This window comes from Hyperoodon ampullatus (genome assembly GCF_949752795.1).
Source record: "Hyperoodon ampullatus genome assembly, chromosome: 14".
Taxonomy (NCBI): Eukaryota; Metazoa; Chordata; class Mammalia; order Artiodactyla; family Ziphiidae; genus Hyperoodon; species Hyperoodon ampullatus.
In genome coordinates, this window is record NC_136927.1 from 85,420,697 (window position 1) to 85,434,548 (window position 13,852).

Genomic DNA, 13,852 nt, shown 5'->3' on the forward strand with positions numbered 1-13,852 from the left:
CACAACTACTGAGCCTGCGCGTCTGGAGCTTGTGCTCCGCAACGAGAGGCCGCGACAGCGAGAGGCCCGCGCACCGCGATGAAGAGTGGCCCCCGCTCGCTACAACTAGAGAAAGCCCATGCACAGAAACGAAGACCCAACACAGCCAAAAATAAATAAATAAATTAAAAAACAAACAAACAAACAAAACACTTGCCCCTTCACATCATTTGTAGAACGAGGTAGAATGTAGAATCACCGAGTAGATTAAAACATCAGTCATGGGCTTCCCTGGTGGTGCAGTGGTTGAGAATCTGCCTGCCAATGCAGGGGACATGGGTTCGAGCCCTGGTCCGGGAAGATCCCACATGCCATGGAGCAACTAAGCCCGTGCGCCACAACTACTGAGTCTGCGCTCTAGAGTCCGCGAGCCACAACTACTGAGCCCTTGTGCTACAACTCCTGAAGCCTGGGTGTCTAGAGCTCGTGCTCCACAACAAGAGAAGCCACCGCAATGAGAAGCCCGCGCACCACAACAAAGAGTGAGCCCCTGCTCACCGCAACTACAGAAAGCCTGCACGCAGCAACAAAGACCCAACACAGCCAAAAATAAATAAAATAAATTAATTAATTAAAAAAGAAAAAAACATCAGTCATGCAAGGTGTTAAGGCCGGAGGCTGGGGGTTGGGGGGCAGGGGGGGCAGGGGGGCAGGGAGGGGGCGATGCGTGTGACGTGGTGATGAAAAAGTCTGCACCCAGACTGCTGTTGCATCTTGTAGTCCTGGTCGTGATCCTGCACTAGGGTTTCGCAAGGTGGTACCACTGGGGGACACTGGGCAATGGGTACTCAGGATATCACTACGTTATTTCTAAAAACTGCATGTGAGTCTACAATTATCTCAAAATAAAAGCTTAATTTTTTAAAGCCATTCCACTGAAAAAAGTGCCATTCGTGAAACCATCCATAACAAAATCATGGAGCCCTCCTCACCTAACACCAGTTAGGAACACAGATTTGATATCTCCCTAACCAACATTCTACTGTTAATTATACAAATGGGATATATAACCACATAGCCCTGGGAACTTGGGTTTTTACAGATTTTTCTTAAATACAATCACTAAAGTTATTTGAAATTTTTTATTTATTCAGCTTTATGCTTTGGTAGGTTTAGAAACCCAGCTTTGGGAGATTATAGAGAAAAGTGTTAAAACATGCTCATGAGACCATGCATCCTGGTTGATAACAAATTTGTCCTGTACGGTCATATTCACATGAGCTTATAAGCTGGTCCAAGTACAGGGAAACTGTGCTAATGTTTATCATATGCAGTTGGCTTTGACAAAGAGCTGGAGAGTTGTCTTATGAACAGATGAAAACGATGCTGGGGTGGTGGCAGCGCCCTGATCAGGCTCATCGTCTCTGAACGAACACTGCCCCTCTCTCCAAGGCAGAGCCCCCTAGTTTGCTATTTCAAGAATTATCATAAAAAACAATCACCAGTATGGATCCACAGTGATATAAAGGTTTATTTTATATTTCCCCCAGTGTTCTGAAGACACTCAACCATGTCATTTTCCCTTAAGAAGCAAGAAAATACATCCCCACCCCCCTGACAATTTTGGGTCAACCCTTACCATCATCGACAAGTATGAGCGATGATCATGTAAAAGCTGTCATTCACGGCTTTTTTTTTTTTTTTGAGGGAATTCGCGGTCAACTTGCTTCCTGGTGATTACTGCCCCTTAGAGCTCATCTACACTGACCCAATCTGCCGGATCATAAGCCAGTTCGTATCTTGTAGAAGTAAACACATGCAATTTTTAAAGTTAACACGTTACATCAAGAGAGACAAATCCAAATATATCACAGCAGACACAATTCCTACCGTGAATTTAGGAAGTTAGGAGCGTTCACGAATCTGACGAAGGCCCAGGGATCTGAGGCCAGACTACAGTGTTAAATGGGTATTCACAGAATAGGAAGAGCCTTGTACTTGTCGGGCTGCACGTAACTCTGTCCACCTTAGGGAAAACATTTCGTCCTGGAAAAGAGCCAATTTCAGTTGCCTGCAGGTGCTGGTGGCTTAATGTTAAAAGCAGCCTGCCCTTGCAGAGAAGCACAGGACTTTCTTGATTACCCTGGAGCCCAGAGGATTCAAACGTGGGTAATCCGGTCAGGCAACGTGGTCGTCTACATCCTCCCGCACCTGTGCACACCTGATGCCATTTTCATGGGCGGGCACACCTAGCCTTCCGGAATTCCCCAAGACCTGTTGGAATCAGAAGGCAGCCATCCGGGGGCTTCCCTGGTGGCACAGTGGTTAAGAATCCTGCCAATGCAGGGCACACGGGTTCGAGACCTGGTCTGGGAAGATCCCACATGCTGCAGAACAACTAAGCTTGCTCACCACAACTACTGAAGCCTGCGCACCTAGAGCCCGTGCTCTGCAACAAGAGAAGCCCGAGCACCCCAATGAAGAGTAGCCCCCACTCACCGCAACTAGTGAAAGCCCGTGTGCAGCAACGAAGACCCAGCACAGCCAAAAATAAATAAATAAAATAAATTTATAAAAAAATTAAAACCCTTTAAAAAAAAAAGAAGGCAGCCATTGGAACCAAGCCGGAATGCCAAGCACAGCCATTGTTCCTCCTGAGGGACGTGCAGAAGGAAAGGCCTGTACCCACATGCAAACACAGAAAAGGTGCAGCTCCACCAAAGGGCCAGAGAAAGGGAGTTTCCATGCCTTCTCTTTCATGTTGTGTAAAGGCTTTGGAAAAGGTCAGTACCTATCTCTCTGATATTTGACAGGTCATGGTTTTTAAAGGGACCAACCATACTGTAGGGATGGGAATACAGCACTGAATCAGATACAGGCTCTACATGGGTGTTCCCAAAGCAAGGTCCAGGGACTAGCAGCTTCAGCATCACCTTGGAACTTGCTAGAAATGCAAATCTCAGTCCCCACCTCAGACCTCATAATCAGAAACCACAAGGGTGAGGCCCAGCAAAGGACATTTTAACAGGCCCTCCAGGTGATTCTTATCCTAACTCAGCATGCACCTGTGTGGACCTGTGCTGGTCTGGAGCTCTTGGTTAGCTGCCCACAATGAGACAATAGCAGAAACTGAGAGCAAGTGTTGGGGAATTTTTATAGTCAGTGGCATTACTGTGACCCCCAAGTACATAATCATTTTTTGTAATTTATTTTTTAATATTTTATAAAATTATTACTCCACAGTGAATTGGAAATTAAAAGAAGCAAAATATGGTCCTTCTCAATGGTTAAGTTGAGAAGCATTGCTCTAAGGAAGAATCTCAAACTCTTGTGCCCGCGACGGTCCGAGCAGGTGGCAGAAATGAGCGAACTGCTTGGATGGGGATTGGGGCCAACCGCTGAGTGAGAGGTGGAAGGGACATGATGCAGGACCCTCTCTATGCCCCAGATGATCGTGACCTCGTGGGACACAGACCCAGTGATGCCGAATCTTCCTCTTTTTCAAGAACATCCAGATAATTCGGGTTGTTAGCTTAATCTCTTGATTTTTACATGATGGCAGCTTTATTATTTTTTTCTTTTTTTATCACAGTAAAATACACATAAAATTTACCACCTTAACCATTTTTTTTTTTTTTTTTTTTTTTTTTGCAGTACGCGGGCCTCTCACTGTTGTGGCCACTCCCGCTGCAGAGCACAGGCTCCGGACGCGCAGGCCCAGCGGCCATGGCTCACGGGCCCAGCCGCTCCGCGGCATGTGGGATCTTCCCAGACCGGGGCACGAACCCGTATCCCCTGCATCGGCAGGCGGACTCTCAACCACTGCGCCACCAGGGAAGCCCCCACCTTAACCATTTTTAAGTGTGCATTTCAGTGGTATTAAATATTTCACATTGCCTTACAACCATCACCACCATCCATTCCCATAGCTCTTTTAATCTTGTAAAACTGAAGCTCTGTACTTATTAAACAATAACTCTCCATTCCCCTCCTGCCAGCCCCTAGAAATTGGCATTATATTTTCTGTCTTTATGACTTTTGACTACTCTAAGTACCTCCTATAAGTGGAATCACACAGAATTTGTCTTTCTGTGATGGGCACATTTCACTTAGCACAATATCCTTAAGGTTCATCCATATTGTAGCATGTTGCAGAATTCCCTTCCTTTTTAAGGCTGAATAATACTCCATTGCACGTATAGAGAACATTTTGCTTAACCATTCATCCATCAGTGGACCCTTGGGTTGCTTCCACATTTTAACTATTGTGAATAATGCTGCTATCAGTGTGGATGTACAAATAACTCTTTGAGACCCTGTTTTCAGTTCTTTTGGGTATATACCCAGAAGTGGAATTGCTGGATCATATGATAATTCTATTTTTAATTTTTGAGGAACTGCCATATTGTTTTTCACAGAGGCTGTACCATTTTACATTCTCATCAGTGGTACACAAGGGTATCAATTGCTTCACATTCTCCCCAACAGTTGTTTTCTGTTTTTCTTATGGTAGCCATTCTTCTGGGTATGAAGTGGTATCTCGCTGTAGTTTTGATTTGCATTTCCCTGATGATTAGTGATGTTGAGCATCTTTCATGTGTTTATTGGCCACTTGTATATCTTCTTTGGAGACATGTCCATTCAAGTTTTTTGCCCATTTTTGAATCACGGGTTTTGTTGTTCTTGTTCTTGTTGAGTTTTAGAAGTTCTCTGTATTTTCTAGATATTAATCCCCTATCAGATATACGATTTGCCAATATTTTCTCCCATTCTGGCTTTGTACTCTGTGGATAGTGTCTTTTGGTGCACAAAATGTTTCCATTTTCATGAAGTCTGATTTGACTATCTTTTCTTTTGTTATCTGTGCCGTTGGCGTCATATCCAAGAAATCATTGCCAAATCAGTGTTGTGAAGCTTTTGTCCTATGTTTTCTTCTAAGAGTTGTCTTATTTTAGGTCTTACATTTAGGTCCTTGCTCCATTTTGAGTTAATTTTTGTATATGGTGTTAGGTTACCTGTTAGTGTCTTTGGATCTCAAGAAAGCCTCTTGAAGACAACATAGAGTCAGATCATGTGTTTTTATCCATTCTACCAATCTGTCCTTTGGTTGGAGAGTTTAATCTTTCTATATATAAAGTAATTACTGATAAGAAGGGAATTAACTTCTGTTAATTTTTTGCCCACCCTGGCTCCCACAAGCAGTGTGCACGATTCCAGAGACACGTTCACAGCTGCCTTCCGTGGGGCTGGAGGTGGGGAAGGGTAGCCGCTGGGGAAGGTACTGTGCTAAGAGTTGAAATGGACCAAAATTAACCACAGTTTACAGTCTGCCTTCCCCTGGAAGGTGCAAGCCTTCAACAGATTCCTGAGTTCCAAAATAGGTACATCAGACAGATTCTGCCAGCACAACTGTCTGGATGGGGAGAGAGATTCCTGGTGCTTCCCACTCTGCCACCTTCTTGGGGATTATCGAAACTTTGTTTTTAAAAACAAAACACTAAGCAACCCAAGTGTCCATCAAGGGATGAATAGATAAAGTGTGGTATATACATATAATGGAATATTACTCAGATTTAAAAGGAAGGAAATTCTGGGGCACATACTAGAACATGGGTAAACCTTGAGGACATTATGCTAAGTGAAATATGTCAGTCACAAAAGGACAAGTCCTATGTGATCCCATTTATATGACATAATTAGAGCAGTCACATTCATAGAGACAGAAAGTTGAATGTAGTGCCAGGTCCTGGGGGTGGGGGGAACGGGAAGTTATTGCTTACTGGGGGCAGAGTTTTAGTTTAGGAAGATGAAAAGAGACGGATGGAAAGATTTTGCAGATGGACAGTGGTGAGGGTACACTGTGAAGTATAATATGAATGTACTTAATGTTCCCGAACTACACACCTGAAAATGTTGATAGTGGTAAACTTTACATACATTTTACCACAGTGAGAAAGAAAACACTTCTGTTGCCCAGAAGCCAGAGGGCTGCCAGTTTACAACCTTTGATAAAGGGGAACTAGAAATACATAACAAATTCTTTTAATACAAGAAAAAACTGTAAAAGAATTTTGTGCTAAATGCAAAGGAAATGGACAAGTGGATTCCACCTTTGGGGGTCAGAGACTGCTATAGAAACAAGAAGGCATTGAACCTGGGGAAGTGTGTTCTGGGTGGCTTCTGGTATTCTCATAACTGGAATGGAGTCGTCCTCAGGAGCACATGAAAGGAGCTAATTTCCAACAGGAATCCTCTGGGGCATGTGGCTCATTCTGCATAACCCACCACCCGTCCCGCTCCTGTCTCCCCACCTTGTCCGGCTGGCAGTTCTGTCCGGGATCAGTAGCATTAAAAATGCCCACCTGAGTCCCAGGCCCAGCGCCGTCGCCTTCACTGATGATGAAGGTCCCGGGGAGGAAGGCGGCCGGGTCATTGACGCTGGCCACCCGCACACTCGCAGTGGTGCTGGCCGCAGCCTGCGGGGCCTCTGCAGTTGCCCCCCTTCGCAGGAGAAGAGCGGCTCCTCGTTCTCCATGGCCACGACCAGGCTCTGCACTGGCTGAGTCTCACAGTCCAAAGGCAGCCGCTGCAGAGAGAAGATTGCATTAGCACCCGCAGCTCTGCTGGCCAGACGAAGCCTGCTCAGCACGCATGTCACTGCCAACCCAGCGCCTGTGGCTTTTGTGCTTCATTTATTATTTACGTCATCTTTGATAACGATCAAAAGACAGTCGTCAGCCCATTTTCAGATCACTTATGGAGTTCTTTTTTTCCCCTCCCTGCTCCTGGTTGAAAAGAGCCACCATCCATTAGAGGGTAATGAAAAATGCAACAAAAACCATAACCTAATAAAACATTAATGTGACAACTCTACTGCAAAAAAATTAGGGGAGCTTAGAGAAATATAGATATTAATGATCATAGCTATTCAGGGTACAAAGTGGTCAGTGACTTAAAAGGATTGAAAGACTCGGAATATTTGGGAAATTCAGCCCCAGGCATCTGGTGTAGAGAATCCACAGAGCCTTGCTATTCACAGGGTGGATGTGGCCCATCGGCATCACCTGGGAGCTTGTTACACTGACAGGCAGAAACAGGCCCCAGCCCAGACCTAGTAACTCAGATCTGCCTTTGAAACTGACCCCCAGGTTGACTCACTTGCACTGCCCCAGAGGCACTGGTCCTTCTAGGGTCTACTGAGAGCAATTAAGACTAAAGGCACTGGAATCAGACTGCCCCAGTTTGAACCGCTATTCCAGCTGTGTGACTTCCTGAAAACAACCCAACCTCTCTGGGCTTCGGTTTCCTTATCAGTAAATGAGACAATAATACTTTACTGCAGGGCCAACTCTCCACTAGTCACAGCAGGCAAACTGCCAGGAGCCCACAATATTTTTACAGGTCCGTGCAAATGCTCTAATTTCTTTCAAACCCAGGAGGAAAAACAATGAACTCATAGGGTTAGAGAAAATACTTTAAGTGCTTTTATCACAACAGGAGAAAAAAATGTTAGGGACTATACAAATCTATTTAATTTTGCCTAAAACAAAAAAAATTTAATGTTGGAGTAATTAGTCATATCAAAAATAATCTTTAAGGGACTCCCCTAGTGGCACAGTGGTTAGGAGTCCACCTGCCAATGCAGGGGACATGCATTTGAGTCCTGGTCCGGGAAGATCCCACATGCCGCGGAGCAACTAAGCCTGTGCACCACAACTACTGAGCCTGCGCTCTAGAGCCCGCATGCCACAACTACTGAGCCTGCGTGCCACAACTACTGCAGCCCGTGCCTAGAGCCCATGCTCTGCAACAGGAGAAGCCGCCGCAATGAGAAGCCCACGCACCGCAACGAAGAGTAGCCCCTGCTCACCGCAACTAGAGAAAGCCCACGCACAGCAATGAAGACCAAGCGCAGCCAAAAATAAATTAATTAAAGAATTTTAAAAAATCTTTAATATTGATATGTATAATTTTGGTGGGAGAAGCCATGAAGGCAAAAGGGCTGAGGGTCCATGGCAGAAATCATTGTGCAGCCCTGCCTTCCTCACTGGCCATGGGGGTCAGAACACATGGATCATCACCACTGTTGGCGCCTATTTCATTGTCAGGAATCCTACAGAAAGGGCCTCAACATCTACAGCTACCTGCGGGGATGCATGTACCTTGATTACGTTGAAAATCCCTTCATTGGTCTCAGGATCCGTCAAAATGTCAAAATGTCCCTCTTCATTGCCATTTAATATATTGAACTTCACTCTCCATGCTGACGTAAATGGCGAATCACCGTCTTGGACCTCAAGACATAACATGCCCTGGCTGGCTCAGCCTTCCGCCATCTAAATGTTATACTGACAGAAGCAATCATCATTTCAGTGTCATGGAGGAAAAGAAACGCAATTGAAAAAGGAAAAAAAGAAAGAAGAAAGAAAACATAGGCCTTGGAGACAACAACCTGGATATCCTCTTGTGATTGAACTTGACCTCTAAGGATCTGAAACTCTGCCTGTTACAGCAGAACAAGCATCAGTAACAAACATCTTCTCCCTGCTCCCTGTGACTTGGTGTTTGAATAACTGAATAGCTGAGTAACTTTAAAAGTACCCTTCAAATCAACGTGATGCACTACTTTTTAAAGAATTTTTAAAATAATAATACATACCTTAGTTTATGCTGCCTAAAAAAAATCTAACTCTACTCCTAAAATAGAGCTCTTACGATTATTTCAATTAAGACGATCATTTTTCTAACATATAATAGATCTTTCAAATAGCTCCTTATTCAACACTTTTGGTGACAAGATAATTTCTCTAGATGAGCACATCAAAATAACAGCGTATATTTTTTCCAGTCCTACTTTTGGGAGCACAGCTTTTTACTAAGCCAGAGAAGGATTTTGAAACAAGATTCAAACATAATAAATATGTTTCAGTTATTATATACTGTTAGGTGAGGTGCTTTCACTGAAAACATTTCAACTTTTGGTCTATACAATTAATTTTTTTAAATGACAGTTTAAAAAAATAATTGTAGCATTTATTTATTCAACAAAGGCTACTGTGTACCAGATCCTGATTTAGGTGCTGTGAACAAGACAGCAAAAATCCCATCACCAGGGGAGCTGAGAACTGAGTGTGTGTATATTGCAGGGGTCAGGTTGGGGATTTAACCAGGTCATCAGGAAAGGCCTCCTTGAGAGAGGTCAGGAGAAGGACACAAATACAATGGACATTTTCCTTTTAAAAGTTCATATGGGGCTTCCCTGGTGGCGCAGTGGTTGAGAGTCCGCCTGCCGATGCAGGAGACACGGGTTCGTGCCCCAGTCCGGGAAGATCCCACATGCCGCGGGGCAGCTAAGCCCGTGAGCCATGGCTGCTGAGCCTGTGCGACCAGAGCCTGTGCTCCGCAACGGGAGAGTCCACAACAGTGAGAGGCCCGCGTACTGCAAAAAAAAAAAAAAAAAAAAAGTTCATATGGAAGAATGAAAAATTAAGAAATTGAAAGTAGATCATGACTGGTTTTTACTTTCTCTCTTAGCAATCTTCCGTATTTTAAGTGGTATGGTGTTTCCAAACTGATGGGAACAGTGGGTGCCAACACTTTCTTCAAGCCTGAGGACCTAGTAGCATGTGAAATCCTGTGTGGAACCCAATATATATAAATCAGGTGAGCTTGGAAAAGCCAGGCCCGAACCCACCTACCCATCTTTCCTATTTCAGAGCTCTGAACATTGTGTGCAAAGCTCAGGCCCAGACTTCTCACCCAGGGCCAGTTCTGCAAGGTCTGCAGATATTTTCAGTTGTCACAACTGGGGGTGCTACTGGCATCTAGTGGGCAGAGGTCAGGGATGCTGCTCAGCATCCTACAATTCACTGGACAGCCTCTCCTCCCCTACCCCGTACCCTTCCTCCAGCCCCAAATGTCAACAGTATGGAAATTGAGAACCCCTGACGTGGATGGAGCAGGAATCCTCCATTCTCCCCGAGCCTCAGTTCTCTTACCTGCAGAATGGAAATCATGCAGCAGCTCCAACCAGTAAGAACCTAAGGATCCATGTAAATGCTCTGAACATAGTTTCTGGAACAAAATAGTAAAGATGTACGCTCACGTGACTGTTATTAACTGGTTCTCTATCAATAGAGTTGACATCTTGATTCTAATTTACATTATTTTGGAGCATTGCACACATCTTGGGTGATATGGGGAATTCCCTCAGCAAAACCAAGCCTAGGACGTGGAGGCCATCCGTGTGGGGACTTAGAAGCCGAGGCCACGCAGGCGCCTTACACAGTCCCGGCTGAACGTGGCATGTGGTTGTAGCCGTCTCGCACACGTATGTGAACCATGGCCGTGGATGACAACGGTGGTCCTCCACAATCCTCCGCTCTGATTAGTAATGCAAGCCGAGGAGCAGTCTAAGTGGAGAGGAAAAGGAAAGTCAAGCCCTTCAGACACAGGAAAGGGGAACATTAATACAGAAATAGTCCATTTTAGCAATTTCAGTAGCCAGTCTAGCCACAGAGGGTTTCTCACTGCAAACAGAAACCCTAAGTCTGGGGCTCAGAGAGCGAGAACCCATTTCATTTTTCCAAAACAATAAAGTGTGCATAACCTCATAATCTAAGCATCCTGACAGTCGTATTTCTCCACTAATACGGTCAATCCAGAAAGCACTTTCTCTCAGTAACGGTGTTTGGGAAACAAGGAAGTAAAGGACATGAGAATTTGGAGTATTTTCTTGATCCAAATCCACTGTTAACATCTGAAAAATAGGTTGACTTGGAAAGAATTTTTTAAATTGTTACTGTCGGCCAAAGGCAGCCTACCAAACCAGTAGGAGGATGATTCTTTGCTAAATGGCATTGAGACAGACGCCAGAGTGGATTAAATACTTAAATACAAAGTCAAGCTGTAGACATACTGGACAAAATAAAGAGGGATAAATAGTCATAAGGTCAAGAAGCACTTTCTAGTCATGACTGCAAATGTAGCAGGCTTAAAGGACAAAACTGGTAAATCGATTTTTAAAAGTGTGGCAAAAAAACTATAAGCGAAATTTAAAAGGAAATGGTAAACCAGGAAAACATATTTGAAATACACATTGGCACATAGAGACATAGACATTGTTAATATATATGTAGAAAAGTGACAATCACACCAGCAGAAATGGACAAAGAAAAGAACAAGCAACTGATAAAAGAAATAAAAATGGCCAAGAAAGCTATCGTGTGTTCAAGCACTTAATAATCAGAGATGAACAGTACACTGAACCGTCTCATATGTTGCTGGGAGACGGATAAACTGCAACACTTAAGTTGTGTGTGCAGTTTGAACCAACAATTCTACCTGTCTGAATTTCTGCTTAGTAAATACTTGAATGGCACACACATTTAGCTCAGATATGTTCACTGAAGCATGTTTTATAAAAATAGCAAAAGGTGGCAAAAAGTTTGGTTAAAAACCTTAAAGCATACCATAAAATAAAATATGACACAACAGGATGCTGTAGGAGAATACTGTTAGGTTACAAACAGCAAAATTGCATTTTTAAAGAGAAAATTCATAAATATGCACATATAAAAAAGCATGCCATATATTTATAAATATTTGATATATACACATATACTTTTTTTTTTTTTTTTTGGTATGCGGGCCTCTCACTGTTGTGGCCTCTCCCATTGCGGAGCACAGGCTCCAGATGCGCAGGCTCAGCGGCCATGGCTCACGGGCCCAGCCGCTCCGCAGCATGTAGGATCCTCCCAGACAGGGGCACGAACCCGTGTCCCCTGCATCGGCAGGTGGACTCTCAATCACTGCGCCACCAGGGAAGCCCCACATATACATTTTGTACTACCACAAGGATGAAAAAAAGCATGTAGATATACGAATACACATTTGTAATTATATATATAAATCTGTGAATATATACACATATATAAATATAATATACCATGGGTATATACATACACACATATAAAATGCAAAGAAAAATATTGAAAGAGTATAAACTAAAACATTAATTTTACTTACCTCTAATTGGTAGTATTAGAGATGCTTTCCGTTTCAATCTTTTTGTTTCTTGGAATTTTCCAAATTTCCTAGAGACTGTTTTGCAAAATAAATAATGCTTTTGTGTTATTAAAATAGATGCACATTTTAGTGAGGGTGGTTTGGGTTTAAAGACTCACAGATTCATAGCTCAGAAATTTTAGATGCCATTTTGCTGCCATTTTACAGATGAGAAATTCGCAGAGATATTCAGGATCCTACCACCCACCTCTGCTGCTTCTTCCCTCATTCATTTGGCTTTATTTTAGATTGATATTTATGTATCAGCTCTTCCAACTGACAATTTTCACATCAGTTCATTGCCAATACAAAATGAGGCTTGCAGACCTCAAAGCATTTTGCTCTAATCCACACTCTGCAACCTTTGGGATGTGAACAGGAAAAGTCTCCTTGAAGACAGCTAGAACCGAGTGCCCTGTCACTATGCAAGCAGGAAAACCTTCATGGAACAGAGAGGACAGGAAGCCCCGAGGCCCCACCGTGCATACCTGCAGTGTGGTTCTCCTTCACACTGATGTTAAATTCCTTCTCAGGGAACTGGGGTGCATGATCGTTCACATCGCTGATCCTGATGTTGAAAATCAAGGATTTATCTACAATTTGTCCTGTTAAGCGATTCGCAACACCAAAATAAACGTAGGAAGCAGAGAACCACATTAATGTTGTACAAACCATTGATTAGATGACACTAACCCCATACCTGTTGGTGTAATTGTGTCCTGCATCTGTATCCTCCATAGACTGAAAGGTCCTGAGGGCAGGGATCACAGGCTCTCATTCACCCTGTGGCCCCAGGGATTGAGCACAGTGCTGGCACAGACCAGGTGCTCAACCAGCATCTGTAGAACAAATCAATGCACTGACTTGAAAAAATACTTCATTTGTTATTATTAGGTTCAAATCTCAATTTCTCCACTTGTGTCAACATAGGCAAGTTGTTATAAGTCTCAGTTCCTACATCCTATCAGTCTTCTGATGAGAAATGAACACACTAATGAATATTGGTGAAACATCACAGAGAGCAGACACTTAAAAGCTTTTGGGACAGTGAACATTTAAAGTAAGGAGGACTGGGAATTCCCTGGTGCCCCAGTGGTTAGGACTCAGCGCTTTCACTGCCATGGGCCTTGGTTCGATCCCTGGTCAGGGAACTAAGATCCTGGAAGCCGTGTGGTGTGATAGATAGATAGATAGATAGATAAATAAATAGATAGATAGATAGATAGATAGATAAATAAATAAATAAATAAATAAATAAAACTATGACAGCCATTGACATACAGTGGGTTCTTAAACGGTCACTGCTGTTACTTGTGTACTTGAATAAAGAAGGTCAATTCATCTCAAACATGCATTCGAGAAGTCTTTCCTTTTAGACGGTCTCAAATCAATAATTTAAGCTTCTATCATTAGTTTCTTAAGAAACTTAAAAAAAGGAGCAAATTAATCTTAAACAGAAAAAAGGAAGTAATAAAGATAAAAGCATATATCAATAAGATTGAAAACAGCAAAATCAAAAATGTCAATAAAACCAAAAGTTGATTGCCTTCCCATATAAATCTTGGGATCAGCTTATGGATGTCTATAAAAATTCTGCTAATCTTTTGAATAGGCTTGCACTGAATTTAAATTTGAGAGAATTGTCATCTTAATAGTCAATCTTTCAATCCATAAACATACTACATCTTTTCATTCAATTAAGTCATCTTTGATTTCTTTCATCAGTGTTTTATAAAAGTTTTGAGTAAACACATCCTGCACATATTTTAGATTTATACCTAAGTATTTTAAATTTATACTGAAGCAC

At 42.9% G+C, this 13,852-nt stretch overlaps 1 protein-coding gene across 1 annotated transcript in view; it reads right to left on the reverse strand.

The window, feature by feature from the left end:
* CDH26 (cadherin 26) overlaps nucleotides 1–12,702 on the reverse strand; it is a gene marked incomplete at both ends in the record, with an annotated part of 29,784 nt that extends 17,082 nt beyond the window's left edge. The window contains 11 exon segments of the mRNA XM_079719118.1: nucleotides 1,619–1,628; nucleotides 1,630–1,665; nucleotides 1,667–1,726; nucleotides 1,730–1,778; nucleotides 6,291–6,316; nucleotides 6,318–6,454; nucleotides 6,457–6,559; nucleotides 8,142–8,295; nucleotides 10,264–10,391; nucleotides 10,589–10,755; nucleotides 12,534–12,702. Coding sequence (XP_079575244.1) covers nucleotides 1,619–1,628; nucleotides 1,630–1,665; nucleotides 1,667–1,726; nucleotides 1,730–1,778; nucleotides 6,291–6,316; nucleotides 6,318–6,454; nucleotides 6,457–6,559; nucleotides 8,142–8,295; nucleotides 10,264–10,391; nucleotides 10,589–10,755; nucleotides 12,534–12,702 — 1,039 coding nt within the window.
* Nucleotides 12,703–13,852: the final 1,150 nt, after the last annotated feature.